Here is a 14,918-nt window from a genome sequence, read left to right on the forward strand (position 1 = left end):
GGTGTTAATTTCTATTTATATTTGAAATAGTTTTTAATTAAAACAAATAATGAATTGTGGCTGATTTTACCGGAAGTGACGCTATCCAGAGAAGTGTTTCCGGAAGACGTGGCCGTCGCTGCAGTGCAGCTGTGATCGGATTTAACTGAAACTCCAGCCGTGATCGGATTGTGTGATCGGATCGTCTGTCACCATGATCTCCCTCACAGACTCTCAGAGTAAGAAGTGTTTGTGAGGTTGTGACCGAGTGGAGAAGCTAACTAACTTAGCCGTTAGCATCAGTGCTGTGTTTATATCACTTTATTTTATTAGTTGACACTTTTAATAAAACACAAACACAAAATTAAACTAAGGTCTCTAACTTATGGTTCAACTTGGCTAAAAAAAGAAAAAGAAACTGTGCTTTTATTTTGAAGGGGGCTTATTTACACTTACTGCACAATTAAAAATAAGTTCTTAATTTGTCCAAAACAACTTTTTCCATTACATGAATACCTATTTATAATAATAATATAAATTATTTTACATTTGAACTTGTTTTTCTTTTTTATTGTGTGAATAAAAACTGCTGCTTATGTTGAACTCTTATTTTGTGTTGTTAATTAAAGGCAGTGGCTATCCGTACGGTTGCTGTATCAATATATCAATATTCTATCTGTACGCAGCGCCTCTAAAAAATACTGATTATATATAATATTTGTATGTATTTATGTAATATTTAATGTATAAGTGCGTGTGTGTATAAGTGCGTGTGTGTATGTGTGTATAAGTGCGTGTGTGTATAAGTGTATAAGTGTATGTGTGTATAAATGTTTGTGTGTATAAGTGTGTGTATGTGTGTATAAATGCGTGTGTGTATTAGTGTATGTGTGTATAAGTGTGTGTGTATAAATGTATGTGTGTATAAGTGTGTGTGTATAAATGTATGTGTGTATAAGTGTGTGTGTGTATAAGTGTGTGTGTATAAATGTATGTGTGTATAAGTGCGTGTGTATATGTGTGTATAAGTGCGTGTGTGTATTAGTGTATGTGTGTATAAGTGTGTGTATTAAGTATGTGTGTATAAGTGTGTGTGTATAAATGTATGTGTGTATAAGTGTGTGTGTATAAGTGTCTGTGTGTATAAGTGTATGTGTGTATAAGTGCGTGTGTGTATGTGTGTATAAGTGCGTGTGTGTATTAGTGTGTGTGTGTGTGTGTGTATTAGTGTATGTGTGTATAAGTGTGTGTGTATAAATGTATGTGTGTATAAGTGCGTGTGTGTATGTGTGTATAAGTGTCTGTGTGTATAAGTGTATGTGTGTATAAGTGCGTGTGTATGTGTGTATAAGTGTCTGTGTGTATAAGTGCGTGTGTGTATAAGTGCGTGTGTGTCTGTGTGTATAAGTGTATGTGTGTATAAGTGTATGTGTGTATAAGTGCGTGTGTGTATGTGTGTATAAGTGTATGTGTGTATAAGTGCGTGTGTGTATAAGTGTATGTGTGTATAAATGCGTGTGTGTATTAGTGTATGTGTGTATAAGTGTGTGTGTATAAATGTATGTGTGTATAAGTGTGTGTGTATAAATGTATGTGTGTATAAGTGCGTGTGTGTATAAGTGCGTGTGTGTCTGTGTGTATAAGTGTATGTGTGTATAAGTGCGTGTGTGTATGTGTGTATAAGTGTATGTGTGTATAAGTGCGTGTGTGTATAAGTGTATGTGTGTATAAATGTATGTGTGTATAAGTGTGTGTGTATAAATGTATGTGTGTATAAGTGTGTGTGTATAAATGTATGTGTGTATAAGTGCGTGTGTGTACGTGTGTATAAGTGCGTGTGTGTATTAGTGTATGTGTGTATAAGTGTGTGTGTATTAGTGTATGTGTGTATAAGTGTGTGTGTATAAGTGTATGTGTGTATAAATGCGTGTGTGTATTAGTGTATGTGTGTATAAGTGTGTGTGTATAAGTGCGTGTGTGTATTAGTGTATGTGTGTATAAGTGCGTGTGTGTATAAGTGCGTGTGTGTGTGTATAAGTGTCTGTGTGTATAAGTGTATGTGTGTATAAGTGTATGTGTGTATAAGTGTGTGTGTGTATAAGTGCGTGTGTGTATAAGTGCGTGTGTGTATGTGTGTATAAGTGTATGTGTGTATAAGTGCGTGTGTGTATAAGTGCGTGTGTGTATGTGTGTATAAGTGTCTGTGTGTATAAGTGTCTGTGTGTATAAGTGCGTGTGTGTATGTATGTATAAGTGTATGTGTGTATAAGTGTGTGTGTGTATAAATGTACAGTATGTGTGTATAAGTGTGTGTATGTATGTGTGTATAAGTGTATGTGTGTATAAGTGCGTGTGTGTATAAGTGTGTGTGTGTGTATAAGTGTGTGTATGTATGTGTGTATAAGTGTATGTGTGTATAAGTGTGTGTATGTATGTGTGTATAAGTGTATGTGTGTGTGTGTGTATGTATGTGTGTATAAGTGTGTGTATGTGTGTGTATAAGTGCGTGTGTGTACGTGTGTATAAGTGTCTGTGTGTATAAGTGTATGTGTGTATAAGTGCGTGTGTGTATGTGTGTATAAGTGTCTGTGTGTATAAGTGTATGTGTGTATAAGTGTCTGTGTGTATAAGTGTATGTGTGTATAAGTGCGTGTGTGTATAAGTGTGTGTATGTATGTGTGTATAAGTGTATGTGTGTATAAATGTACAGTATGTGTGTATAAGTGTGTGTATGTATGTGTGTATAAGTGTATGTGTGTATAAGTGCGTGTGTGTGTAAGTGTGTGTGTGTATAAATGTACAGTATGTGTGTATAAGTGTGTGTATGTATGTGTGTATGTGTGTATAAGTGCGTGTGTGTATAAGTGTGTGTGTGTATAAGTGTGTGTATGTATGTGTGTATAAGTGTGTGTGTATAAGTGCGTGTGTGTACGTGTGTATAAGTGTATGTGTGTATAAGTGTATGTGTGTATAAGTGTATGTGTGTATAAGTGTCTGTGTGTATAAGTGTATGTGTGTATAAGTGTATGTGTGTATAAGTGCGTGTGTGTATGTGTGTATAAGTGTCTGTGTGTATAAGTGTGTGTGTGTATAAGTGTATGTGTGTATAAGTGTCTGTGTGTATGTGTATAAGTGCGTGTGTGTATGTGTGTATAAGTGTATGTGTGTATAAGTGTATGTGTGTATAAGTGTCTGTGTGTATAAGTGTGTGTGTATGTGTGTATAAGTGTATGTGTGTGTGTGTATACGTGTATGTGTATAAGTGTGTGTGTATGTGTGTATAAGTGTGTGTGTGTATGTGTATACGTGTATGTGTGTATAAGTGTGTATGTGTGTATAAGTGTATGTGTGTATAAGTGTGTGTGTGTATAAGTGTATGTGTGTATAAGTGTATGTGTGTATAAGTGTGTGTGTGTATGTGTATGTGTGTATAAGTGTGTGTGTATAAGTGTCTGTGTGTATAAGTGCGTGTGTGTATGTGTGTATAAGTGTATGTGTGTATAAGTGTGTGTGTCATTCAGGGAAGACTTCAGCTTTAGTCCATACACCAGATTTGTTTGACGCCCCACCTCCTGAGTCTACAGACTCAGTAATGATGTCATCAGTCCTACTTGATGTCATCAGCCCTACCTCACCTCTACAGTGATGATGTCATCAGTCCTACATCTACAGTGATGATGTCATCAGTCCTAGTTTACATTGATGATGTCATCAGTCCTAGTTTACATTGATGATGTCATCAGTCCTACTCTCTACAGTGATGATGTCATCAGTCCTACCTTCAAACACAACCTGATTGGGCCATCCATGAAAAAGCTTCTTACCCTCCCACTTTTCTATAGAAACACATACTTCCTGTGGGCGCTGACCTAGTTCTAGTTCAAATAAAATGCAGTAAAAAATATATTTGAACGTCATGTCTCTGGGGTTGCCAGATATTTGCAATATAAAAATGGGGTCATGGGCTAAAAAAGGTTGGGAACCACAGGTTTGAAGTGTGTCTTGTTGTGTTGCAGAGATCGGAATGGGTCTGACGGGCTTTGGCCTCTTCTTCCTCTTCTTTGGGATGATCCTGTTCTTTGATAAAGCTCTGCTCGCCATCGGGAACGTGAGTCTGTAAAAAAGTTATTCTTCTGTGTGTAACTGAGAAACAAAAGCTGATTGTGACAAGATTTAATGCTGTAGAACTCAAGGCCCGGGGGCCCAATCTGGCCCTTTGGAGCATCCAATCCGGTCCGCAGGAAAAAATAAGAATGAAAGAGTAAACATGAGTCATTGTGTAAATGAAACTAAACATTTGAAGGCTACAGTTTTCACATGATTCCAGTCATTTTTAATGTTAAACAATTCACACTTTCCCTTATTAAGTAAAAATTGGTCACAAAATCTAGGAAATGTAAAGTGTAGACCCTGTGATATTTGTCAATTATTGATTGGATATTGTCAGTTTCTTACATATTTAGTAGGAGTGTGTATTGTCTGGCATCTGGCATTATGATTCATATCCCGATAGGTCACAATGGGATACGATATATCCCGATATTAAAAATAAGGCGATTAATGCAAAAAAGATTTTTTATATATATATGACTTAAGAAACAACTTATCTGTACATTTCTACACCTTCATGAGAAGGTAAAAAAAAAATAACCTCAGACATCAATCAATCAATCAATCAATCAATCAATCAATCAATCAATCAATCAATCTTTTATTTGTATAGCGCCAAATCATAACCAATGGTATCTCAAGACACTTTACAGTAGAGCAGTCTTAAGGACGGACTCTTCATTTTATGGATACACACATATGCATATATACGTATATACACATACATATGTATCCCACACCTAACATGAATTCATCATGGCGGCAAGGAAAACCTTCTGTTAAGCAGCAGGAACCTTGTGTGGATCACATTCCTATGATGAACAGCCATCCACGTTATGCTGTGTTGGGTGTGTGCAGAGGAAAGGGTGGAGACAGAGTTGTTGAGACTCTGTAACTCCACACTGAGGATCCCACGGACCTGCAAGACAAAAGCCAGAAGGAGAACAGGAGCAAACACACAAGGGAAGAAGCAGACATAGAGGGAGTGTTAGAGAGAGGAATGGGACCCTCTCCGGTCCCTCTCTAACCTAAATGACCTCTCTCTTAACGCCCTCTCCAACCTGTCTCCAACCGAGCATGCCAGACCCCCCTCCCCGGCAGTCTATGCCTATTGCATCTTAACTATGAGCTATGAGCTGGTTCCTAACTAAAAGCTTTACCAAAGAGGAATGTTTTGAGCCTAACCTTAAAGGTAGAGAGGGTGTCTGCCCCCCGAACCGTGGTTGGTAGATGGTTCCAGAGAAGTGGGGCCTGATAACTGAAAGCTCTTCCTCCTATACTACTTTTAGAGATGAATGGAACAACGAGTAGTCCAGCATTTTGAGAGCGTAGTGTTCTGGGGGGATTGTATGGCACTACAAGCTCTTTGAGATAGGCTGGTGCCTGTCCATTTAGGGCTTTATAAGTGAGAAGAAGAATCTTGAATTCTATTCTATATTTTATGGGAAGCCAATGCAGAGAGGCTAATACAGGAGTAATGTGATCTCTTCTCCTAGTTTTAGTCAGTACACGTGCTGCAGCATTTTGAACCAGCTGAAGTGTCTTAAGCGACTTGCTCGGGCAGCCTGCTAAAAGAGAATTACAATAATCCAGTCTAGAGGTAACAAAAGCATGGACTAGTTTTTCGGCGTCGCCCTGAGACAGGATAGATCTGATTTTAGCAATGTTACGGAGATGAAAGAAGGCAGTTCTTGAAGTTTGTTTTATGTGAGAGTTGAAGGATAAATCCTGATCAAATAGAACCCCAAGGTTTCTAACAGTTGTGCTTTGTGCCAGAGTAATGCCATCTAGGGCAGTTAGGCTAGCATAGGTTTCTCTAAGGTGTCGTGGGCCCAGTACAATGACCTCAGTCTTGTCTGAGTTGAGAAGAAAAACATTTTGGTCCATCCAGGCCCTAATGTCCTTTAGACAGGCCTCAAGTTTAGATAGCTGATTTGTCTCACCTGGCTTCATTGATACATACAGTTGGGTATCATCAGCATAGCAGTGAAAGTTAACAGCGTATTTTCTCATAACATTACCAAGGGGGATCATATAGATACAGAAGAGGATTGGACCTAGCACAGAGCCCTGAGGAACCCCGTAGCTTACTTTAGTGTACACAGAAGATCTATTATTCATGTGTACAAACTGGTACCTATCAGATAGGTAGGACTTAAACCAGTTTAGGGCAGTCCCTGTGATTCCAAGTAATTTCTCTAATCTCTCTAGTAGAATATAGTGATCTATAGTGTCAAAAGCTGCACTAAGATCTAATAAAACCAGCACTGAGAGTCGTCCTTCATCTGAAGCCCAGAGTAGATCATTAGTTACTTTAACTAAAGCAGTCTCTGTGCTGTGTTGAGCTCTAAAACCTGACTGGAAGTCCTCGAACAGGCTGTTGTTTTGAAGGAAGTCACAGAGCTGAGCCGCCACAACTTTCTCAAGAATCTTTGAAATAAAAGGAAGATTAGATATAGGCCTGTAGTTTGCTAAAGTGCTGGAATCAAGAGTAGGTTTTTTGAGAAAGGGTTTGATTACAGCTACTTTAAAGGACTGTGGCACGTAGCCTATTGATAGGGATATATTTATTGTCTCCAACAAAGATGGGCAGACCAGGGGAACAACTTCTTTAAACAGCTTAGTTGGGATCGGATCTGAAAGGCAGGTCGATGGTTTGGAGGATGAAATAATAGAGTTAAGTTCCTGAAGTCCTATATGTGTGAAACAGTTTAGGTTAGGCCTGTTTACATTTAATGGTACAGCAGGCCCAGGTGAAGGCAGGGAGTGGCTAATTTTATCTCTAATCTTGTGAATTTTATCGTTAAAAAATGTCATAAAGTCCTCACAGCTGAGGACTAGAGGAATCATGGGCTCAATAGAGCTCTGACTTTGTGTTAGCCTGGCTACAGTGCTGAAAAGGTACCTCGGATTATTTTTATTTTCTTCAATTAGTGAGGAGTAGTATGTAGATCGACTATGTCGTAAGGCTGTCATGTATTTACTATGGCTTTCTTGCCAGAGTATTCGTGACTCCTCTGTTTTATTGGAGCGCCACATTCTCTCTAATTTACGGGTTGTTTGTTTGAGTGTGTGAGTTTCAGAGCTAAACCACGGAGCTTTCCTCTGACGTTTAATAGTTTTTTCCCTCAATGGGGCAATTGAGTCCAAGGTGGATTTTAGTAGACTAGCAGAGCTATCGACAAGCAGATCCAGTTGAGAGGGGTTATAATTAATATCATAGTTATTTATTGGATGGTGCACTGAGTTTAAGGCAGCAGGAATGGCCTCTTTAAATTTAGCCACAGCACTATTGGATAGATTTCTACTCATAACTATTTTATTGCACAGTGCGAGATCCTCTAGGATAATGTTAAAAGATATTAAAAAGTGATCTGATAGCAGAGGATTTTCAGGGTAGACTTTTAGTTCATTAATATCAAGGCCATATGTTAGAACAAGATCAAGAGTATGATTTAAATGATGAGTAGCTTCATTAATAGTTTGAAAAAAGCCAACTGAGTCTATTAGGGACATAAAGGCTGAGCTCAGGCTATCACTATCTTTGTCCACATGGATATTAAAATCTCCTACTATCAGTATTTTATCAGAACTGAGGACTAAGTTTGATATAAACTCAGAGAATTCTGATAGAAATTCAGAATAAGGGCCTGGAGGATGGTAAATTATCACAAATAAGACTGGCTGGCAGGTTTTTGATTTGGTATGAGATAAATTTAGAACCAGGCTTTCAAAGGAAGTGTAACTGGCCTTTGGTTTAGGATAGATTAGGAGAGAGGAATGATAAATAGCTGCTACACCACCTCCACGGCCTATGTCTCGTGGCATATGAGTATTTAAATGACTGGGAGGAGTGGCTTCATTTAAACTAACATATTCATCTTGATACAGCCATGTTTCAGTTAAACAGAATAAATCAAAGTTATTTTCTGAGATAAGGTCATTTACTAGTAGAGATTTGGATCTCAGTGATCTAATATTTAATAGAGCACATCTAATGCTTTTATGTTTTGGTGTTTCTAGATTTGAGATTTTAATTTTTTTCAGATTTTTATAATTGATAGCTCTTTTATTTGATTTTATGTTAAAATCATGTGAAATATGGGTCGGGGGACAGACACCGTCTCTATAAAATAATATTCATCACCATCACAACAGTTGTCATGGCGATGAACACAGCTATCATAATAGCAATGGGAGGGAAACTGTCCTAAGGCAAGCGCAGAGGGGCGTGGAGGACTCCGCCTCTGTAACATGGTCTCATTCATGAGATGTCATAACAGTGACTGTGCCATGTTTTCTGATAGTAGAGATGCTCCCTCCAAAGTAGGATGGATTCCATCTCTTCCTATCAGGTTCGGTTTTCCCCAGAAGGATCTCCAATTATCAATGAAGCCCACCTCGTTTTCTGGACACCACCTCGATAGCCAGCGGTTAAATGATGACATGCTATAGGCTATACATGTCATCACTGGTCAGATTTGGTAAGGGACCAGAGAAAATTACGGAGTCCGACATTGTTTTAGCATAAGCACAAACTGATTCAATGTTCACTTTGGTTGCTTCCGACTGACGACGTCGGGAGTCATTAGTGCCGACATGGAGGACTATCCTATCAAACTTACGATTACTCTTTGCCAGCAACTTTAGATTTGATTCTATGTCGCCCGCTCTGGCCCCTGGGATGCACCTCACGATGCCCGCTGACTTCGCTAGCTTCACGTTTCTCACTATGGAGTCGCCAATTATCAGAGTTTGTTCCCCGGTGAGTGTGTTGTCCTCACAGAGGGGGGAGAACCTGTTTGAGACGTGAACATGGTGGTGTCCCGAGCGGCTTTTTGACCTTCGACTATGCTTACCACGGACAGTAACCCACTCATTGCTGGCCGGGGGGGAGGCTAAGCTAGAGCTAGCGCTAGCACGGTCCGCACCGGCTAGGTCCTGCTTGCTAGCTTCGGTTTTGGTATCAGGGGTGCGGAACCGCTTCTCCAGATTGTTGATCCTCGCCTCCATATCTAACAGTACGCTACACTTTATGCAACTACCATTGTCCCTAAAGGAGGACGAGGAGTAACTAAACATCTGACACACCGGGCAGGAGAGCGGAGGGGAGGAGAGAGAAGCCATAGGTGCTAATTTTAAGCTAAGCTAAGCTAAGGACAAAAGGAAGTTTAAAGGAGATTACACTGCCTCTAAGAGGCGAGATTGCTTTTTACTTAACCTTCGTACATTTAACTGTACGGTAAAAAATTAAAACAAGTGTTTTCAAGGCTAAAATATCAATGATAACAAGTTTGATTAGAGTTAGCAGAACACAGTAGTAGAGCGCTGCAAGCAGCGGTAGAGTGTAAACAGGAAATGATCGATACGTCACCACGTCACCAGCCACCATCACATAACTGAGGTTTATGTCTAGAACAATAAATAAATACAGAAAGTTAGAACTTTCTTTTCAGAATTTATTGAAAAAAATCATGCAATGTAATATCGTGATATATTGCCGAATCGGTTTTTTTCAACACCCCTAATATTTAGTATTTTTTGTATAAAAATGTACTAATTCAGTTGTAGATATCAGTCCCTCTAAATACACAAATTCAAAGAAATTCCACAATATTTGCAGAGCTCACAGACATTTTTAATCCCAAATTGTTTAAATAACTCTCAATTTGTACAAAATTTAGCAATTTTCCCTCAAAGTATTCCACAAAATTTCCCAAAAATAAATGAGAATTTTTACCGAAATGTAAGAGATCCTGAAATCTGTCACTTATTGCTTGGATATTGTTGGTTCCTAATAAATACTTTATGTGTCATTTAATTGTGGAAGCGCAAACTTGTGCTCTTTTTCCTGCCTAAAATCCTCGGCCCACTTGAGATCAAACTGGTCCATATTTGGCCCCTGAACCTAAATTAGTTTAACACCCCAGCTTTAATTAGGTTATTAAGTTATGAGAAGATCATTAGATGTTTTTTCCTCATTCAGTAGAATCACCATGATTTCATTCTTCTCTCATTCCTGTGTTTCCCGTGTGTTTCCTGTGTGTTTCCCGTGTGTTTCCTGTGTGTGTTTCCTGACTTTTTTTCCCGTGTGTTTCCTGTGTGTGTTTCCTGACTTTTTTTCCCGTGTGTTTCCTGTGTTTCCCGTGTGTTTCCTGACTTTGTTTCCTGTGTGTGTTTCCTGTGTGTTTCCCGTGTGTTTCCCGTGTGTTTCCTGTGTGTCTTTCCCGTGTGTTTCCTGACTTTGTTTCCTGTGTGTGTTTCCCGTGTGTGTTTCCTGTGTGTGTTTCCCGTGTGTTTCCTGTGTGTTTCCCGTGTGTTTCCTGTGTGTTTCCCGTGTGTTTCCTGTGTGTTTCCCGTGTGTTTCCTGACTTTGTTTCCTGTGCGTTTCCTCTACAGATCCTGTTCGTCGCAGGTCTGGCGTTCGTCATCGGCCTAGAGAGAACGTTCCGGTTCTTCTTCCAGAAGCAGAAGATGAAGGCCAGTGGCTTCTTCCTGGGGGGGGTGATGGTGGTTCTGATGGGCTGGCCCGTGGTCGGCGTCCTGCTGGAGATCTACGGATTCTTCCTGCTCTTCAGGTGCGAGGGGGGGTGACCCCGCCCTTTGACCTCTGACCTTAGGATGAAACAAAAGTCAATATTCAACTTCCTAAACAAGTAAATTAATAAATCCCCTTCAAAATAAAAGAAGAGAACAAGAACTAAAACAATGTCAGGTGACTGACTGTTGACTTTTAGGTTTAGTTTTGCGGTGTTACGGTCCAAATAGTAACCAAACAAACTGGTTCCTCTAGTCACATATGTTCAAGTTTTTGCTTAACTTTTTATTTGGATTTATGTGTGTATTTGTTACCAGTTATGTGGCTTAATGCGTTGCTCCTATTGGCCAACAAGCTTTTCTACAACTTGAATCTGTCCAGTGATCAGATAATTCTACACTAAGGGTGTAGGAAAAAATAAATTTGGCAATATATTGCAATATTTCACTGCACAAATATCATATAGATCCAAAAAATATCCAAATAATTTTTTTTTTATCATGTTTTTAATGAAAAAACAACATTTAATCTCGCTAACATTAGCATTGCATGTAAACTCCCGGTCACTAGGTGTCAGTGAACGCACCATCAGACCTTGTTAAACTACTCACTCCTCAATGACTTTTAGCTTTATTTTATAAAACATATTGGACACTTTGATAGATGCATGTGGTTCGTTTTTAGTCCAGAATTTAAGAGCTGAACAGAATCAGAATCTGTTGGAGAAGCAAAAATTAAACTTTTTTTAAAAGTGTAATTTGATAAACAAACCACTTGATTTTTATATTTGTTTGAATTCCAGTTACTTACCATTTACTTGTTCTCACAAGTTTAAAAACAATGAAATAAATTGTATTTCATACTATTTTGTACTTGAAAAGGTGAAATTTGTAATTATTGATATTGTGATATACCTTGATGTATATTGAATTGTTTAATATCGAGATATATTGTATCGTGACTCATATCATATTGTCAGATTCATGGTAATGTACAGCCCTACTACCTATAATCTGAGCTGCTGTTCCTTGTGTGTCGCACTGACTGCTTTTTATGTGAGGAACTTCATTAATTATAAGAAATATCACATTGATCACTTCCTGGGCCTATGAGAGTAGCAGAGCATCAGTGAGGGGCGTGTCTAACCTGGTCCAGAGTTAGCATTAGCATTAGCTGCTGTATAACTGTGATCTCTGTGGCTCCTCCTCCTCCTGCAGAGGTTTCTTCCCAGTGGTCGTTGGTTTCATCAGAAGAATACCAGTGCTCGGCTCCATCCTCAACCTTCCCTTCATCAGTGCAGTGAGTGAGGGCACGTGCACACTCACACACACACACACACGTGCACACTCACACACACACGTGCACACACACACACGTGCACACACGTACACACACACGTGCACACTCACTCACACACACACACACATGCACACTCACTCACTCACACACACACACAAACACACACACACACGTGCACACACACGTGCACACTCACTCACACACACACACTCACACACGCACACACACACACACACACGTGCACACTCACTCACACACACACACACACACACGTGCACACTCACTCACACACACACACACACACACACACACACACACACACACGTGCACACTCACACACACATGCACACACACACACACGTGCACACTCACTCACACACACACACACGTGCACACACACACACACACACGTGCACACTCACTCACACACACACACACGCGTGGACACACACACACACACACGTGCACACTCACTCACACACACACACACGCGTGGACACACACACACACACACGTGCACACTCACTCACACACACACACACGCGTGGACACTCACACACACACGTGCACACTCACTCACACACACACACACGTACACTCACACACACACGTGCACACTCACTCACACACACACACACACACACTCACACACACACACACACACACAGTGGTAAAAAAGTGTCAATAATGGCTTAAAAGTGTCAGAAATGAGGGGTAATGTAATTTAAAAAGTAAGAATAATTAAACTGATACACTAATAGACATGACAAGTGGTGAATGTGGTTAAATTGGCAAAAAATAAGCATGAAATCTGGTGAAAAGAGGTTAAAAGTGACAATAATGTGTCAACATATGTGACATTCGGTGTAAAAATGGTAGAAATGGTTTATAAGTGCTGAACATGTCTGGAAAGTTAAAAATGTGGAGAAAAGTCATTAAAATGTGATGTAGAAGTGTCAGAAATTGGATAAATGTAGCAAAAATACATTAAAAGGAGCAAAAATATGGCAAGAAAAAGTGATGAAAATAGATTTAAATATGGTGAGTTTGGTGGAGATGTAGAAAAAGGGCAAAAATGGGCTCAAATTGTTCAGAAATGTGAAGGCATCTTGGGGACCCCCTCCCAAATGGGGTCCTGGCCCCAAGGTTGAGAACCCCTGCCTTGGAAGATGAAAAAAATAATATTTTTATTACAAACTGAACTTATGTAATGATGTTACGTAATTAGAATAAAAAAGGTAATTATTCCACGACAGTTTACATTCAGAAATATGACGTAATTATTATGTTTGTGTGTATTATTACTAGCATTAGCATTAGATTAGCATTTGAAAGATTATTTGATATTATTCTGATGCGTGTCTGTCTTCTTGTTTCAGTATGTTGACAAAGCCAGTGAGAGCAACACCATGGTATAACGTCTGCGCAGACACAGGCACAGACTGCGGCTGCAGCTGCATGTTTTTCTACGACCGTGGGAAAGAACTGGAACATCTTTGTGTTGTTAGCACCTGAGCTTCTGGTTGACGTGGACTATCTCTGTGATGATTTCTGGCTCTGTGCATTTTATTACAGCAGGTGGAAAAACAGGCCACGTGGGGACGATCTTCTTCTTATTTAAACGTTAACAGACGCTGTGAATCCGACTCATTGATCTGAAACGTTCCCGTGTGCGTGCCTTTAATTTAAGACCAATGTTTATTTATGGGAATAAATCCTTCATGAGGAGCTTTTTTCCCCAACGGCTGGGTCTCACAGGACCTTCATCACAGAACATTTGGGGGGAGGGGTCTGTTTCACTACCGTAACTGTTGGATTAAAGATGCAATGATTATTATTAATAAATCATTTTGTAAAACCCTGAGCAGGATGTTTAAAGGCTCTAGTGCACATCTGTGAAAATAAAGGTCCCAGAGAGCGGGGACCCTCCAAAATAAAGGTTCCAGAGAGCGGGGACCCTCCAAAATAAAGGTTCCAGAGAGCGGGGACCCTCCAAAATAAAGGTTCCAGAGAGCGGGGACCCTCCAAAATAAAGGTTCCAGAGAGCGGGGACCCTCCAAAATAAAGGTTCCAGAGAGCGGGGACCCTCCAAAATAAAGGTTCCAGAGAGCGGGGACCCTCCAAAAATAAAGTTCCCAGAGAGCGGGGACCCTCCAAAATAAAGGTTCCAGAGAGTGGGGACCCACCAAAATAAAGGTCCCAGAGAGCGGGGACCCACCAAAATAAAGGTCACAGAAAGCGGGGACCCTCCAAAATAAAGGTCCCAGAAAGCGGGGACCCTCCAAAATAAAGGTTCCAGAGAGTGGGGACCCACCAAAATAAAGGTCCCAGAGAGCGGGGACCCACCAAAATAAAGGTCACAGAAAGCGGGGACCCTCCAAAATAAAGGTCCCAGAAAGCGGGGACCCTCCAAAATAAAGGTTCCAGAAAGCGGGGACCCTCCAAAATAAAGGTCCCAGAGAGCGGGGACCCACCAAAATAAAGGTCACAGAAAGCGGGGACCCTCCAAAATAAAGGTCCCAGAAAGCGGGGACCCTTTATTCTTTTTATTTGTTAAATTAAAATAATTACTTTAATTTGATGATCAGACTTTATTTCTTCACGCGTTTTCTCTATAAAACTAAACAATAATGACGTCAGTATTAAAGTTAATCATAACGTGGGAAAAAATGATTAAAGTAATTATAGTGAATTAATACATCAATAAAGCCCTTCAGAATAAAAGCACAAAAAAGCAACTGTTATTAAGTAATTACAGTGATGATGATGATGATGATGATGAGAGGAGGATGAAGGTGGGAGTTTATAAAAGGAAAGTCATGTGAGCAGCTCATCCTCACACCTCCCACAGACACACACACACACACACACACAAGATAAAAGTCGACAACATGAACAAATGTGAAGTTTAGGAACTACACAATGAGACAACAATACACAACATGTTACACAACAATAACAGTGTGTGTTTGAGTGTGTGTGTGTTTGAGTG

The 14,918-nt window shown here is 39.8% G+C and overlaps 1 protein-coding gene across 1 annotated transcript; it reads left to right on the forward strand.

The window, feature by feature from the left end:
* The first annotated feature begins 83 nt into the window (after positions 1 to 83).
* LOC114464786 (vesicle transport protein GOT1B-like) lies at positions 84 to 13,790 on the forward strand. Its single transcript, XM_028449343.1, has 5 exons — positions 84 to 218; positions 3,996 to 4,087; positions 10,489 to 10,667; positions 11,845 to 11,926; positions 13,306 to 13,790. Exons 1-5 carry the CDS (start codon positions 194 to 196, stop codon positions 13,342 to 13,344), a joined length of 417 nt encoding a protein of 138 aa, XP_028305144.1. The 5' UTR covers positions 84 to 193; the 3' UTR covers positions 13,345 to 13,790.
* The last annotated feature ends 1,128 nt before the right edge of the window (positions 13,791 to 14,918 follow it).

This window comes from Gouania willdenowi, chromosome 6 (genome assembly GCF_900634775.1).
Source record: "Gouania willdenowi chromosome 6, fGouWil2.1, whole genome shotgun sequence".
Taxonomy (NCBI): Eukaryota; Metazoa; Chordata; class Actinopteri; order Blenniiformes; family Gobiesocidae; genus Gouania; species Gouania willdenowi.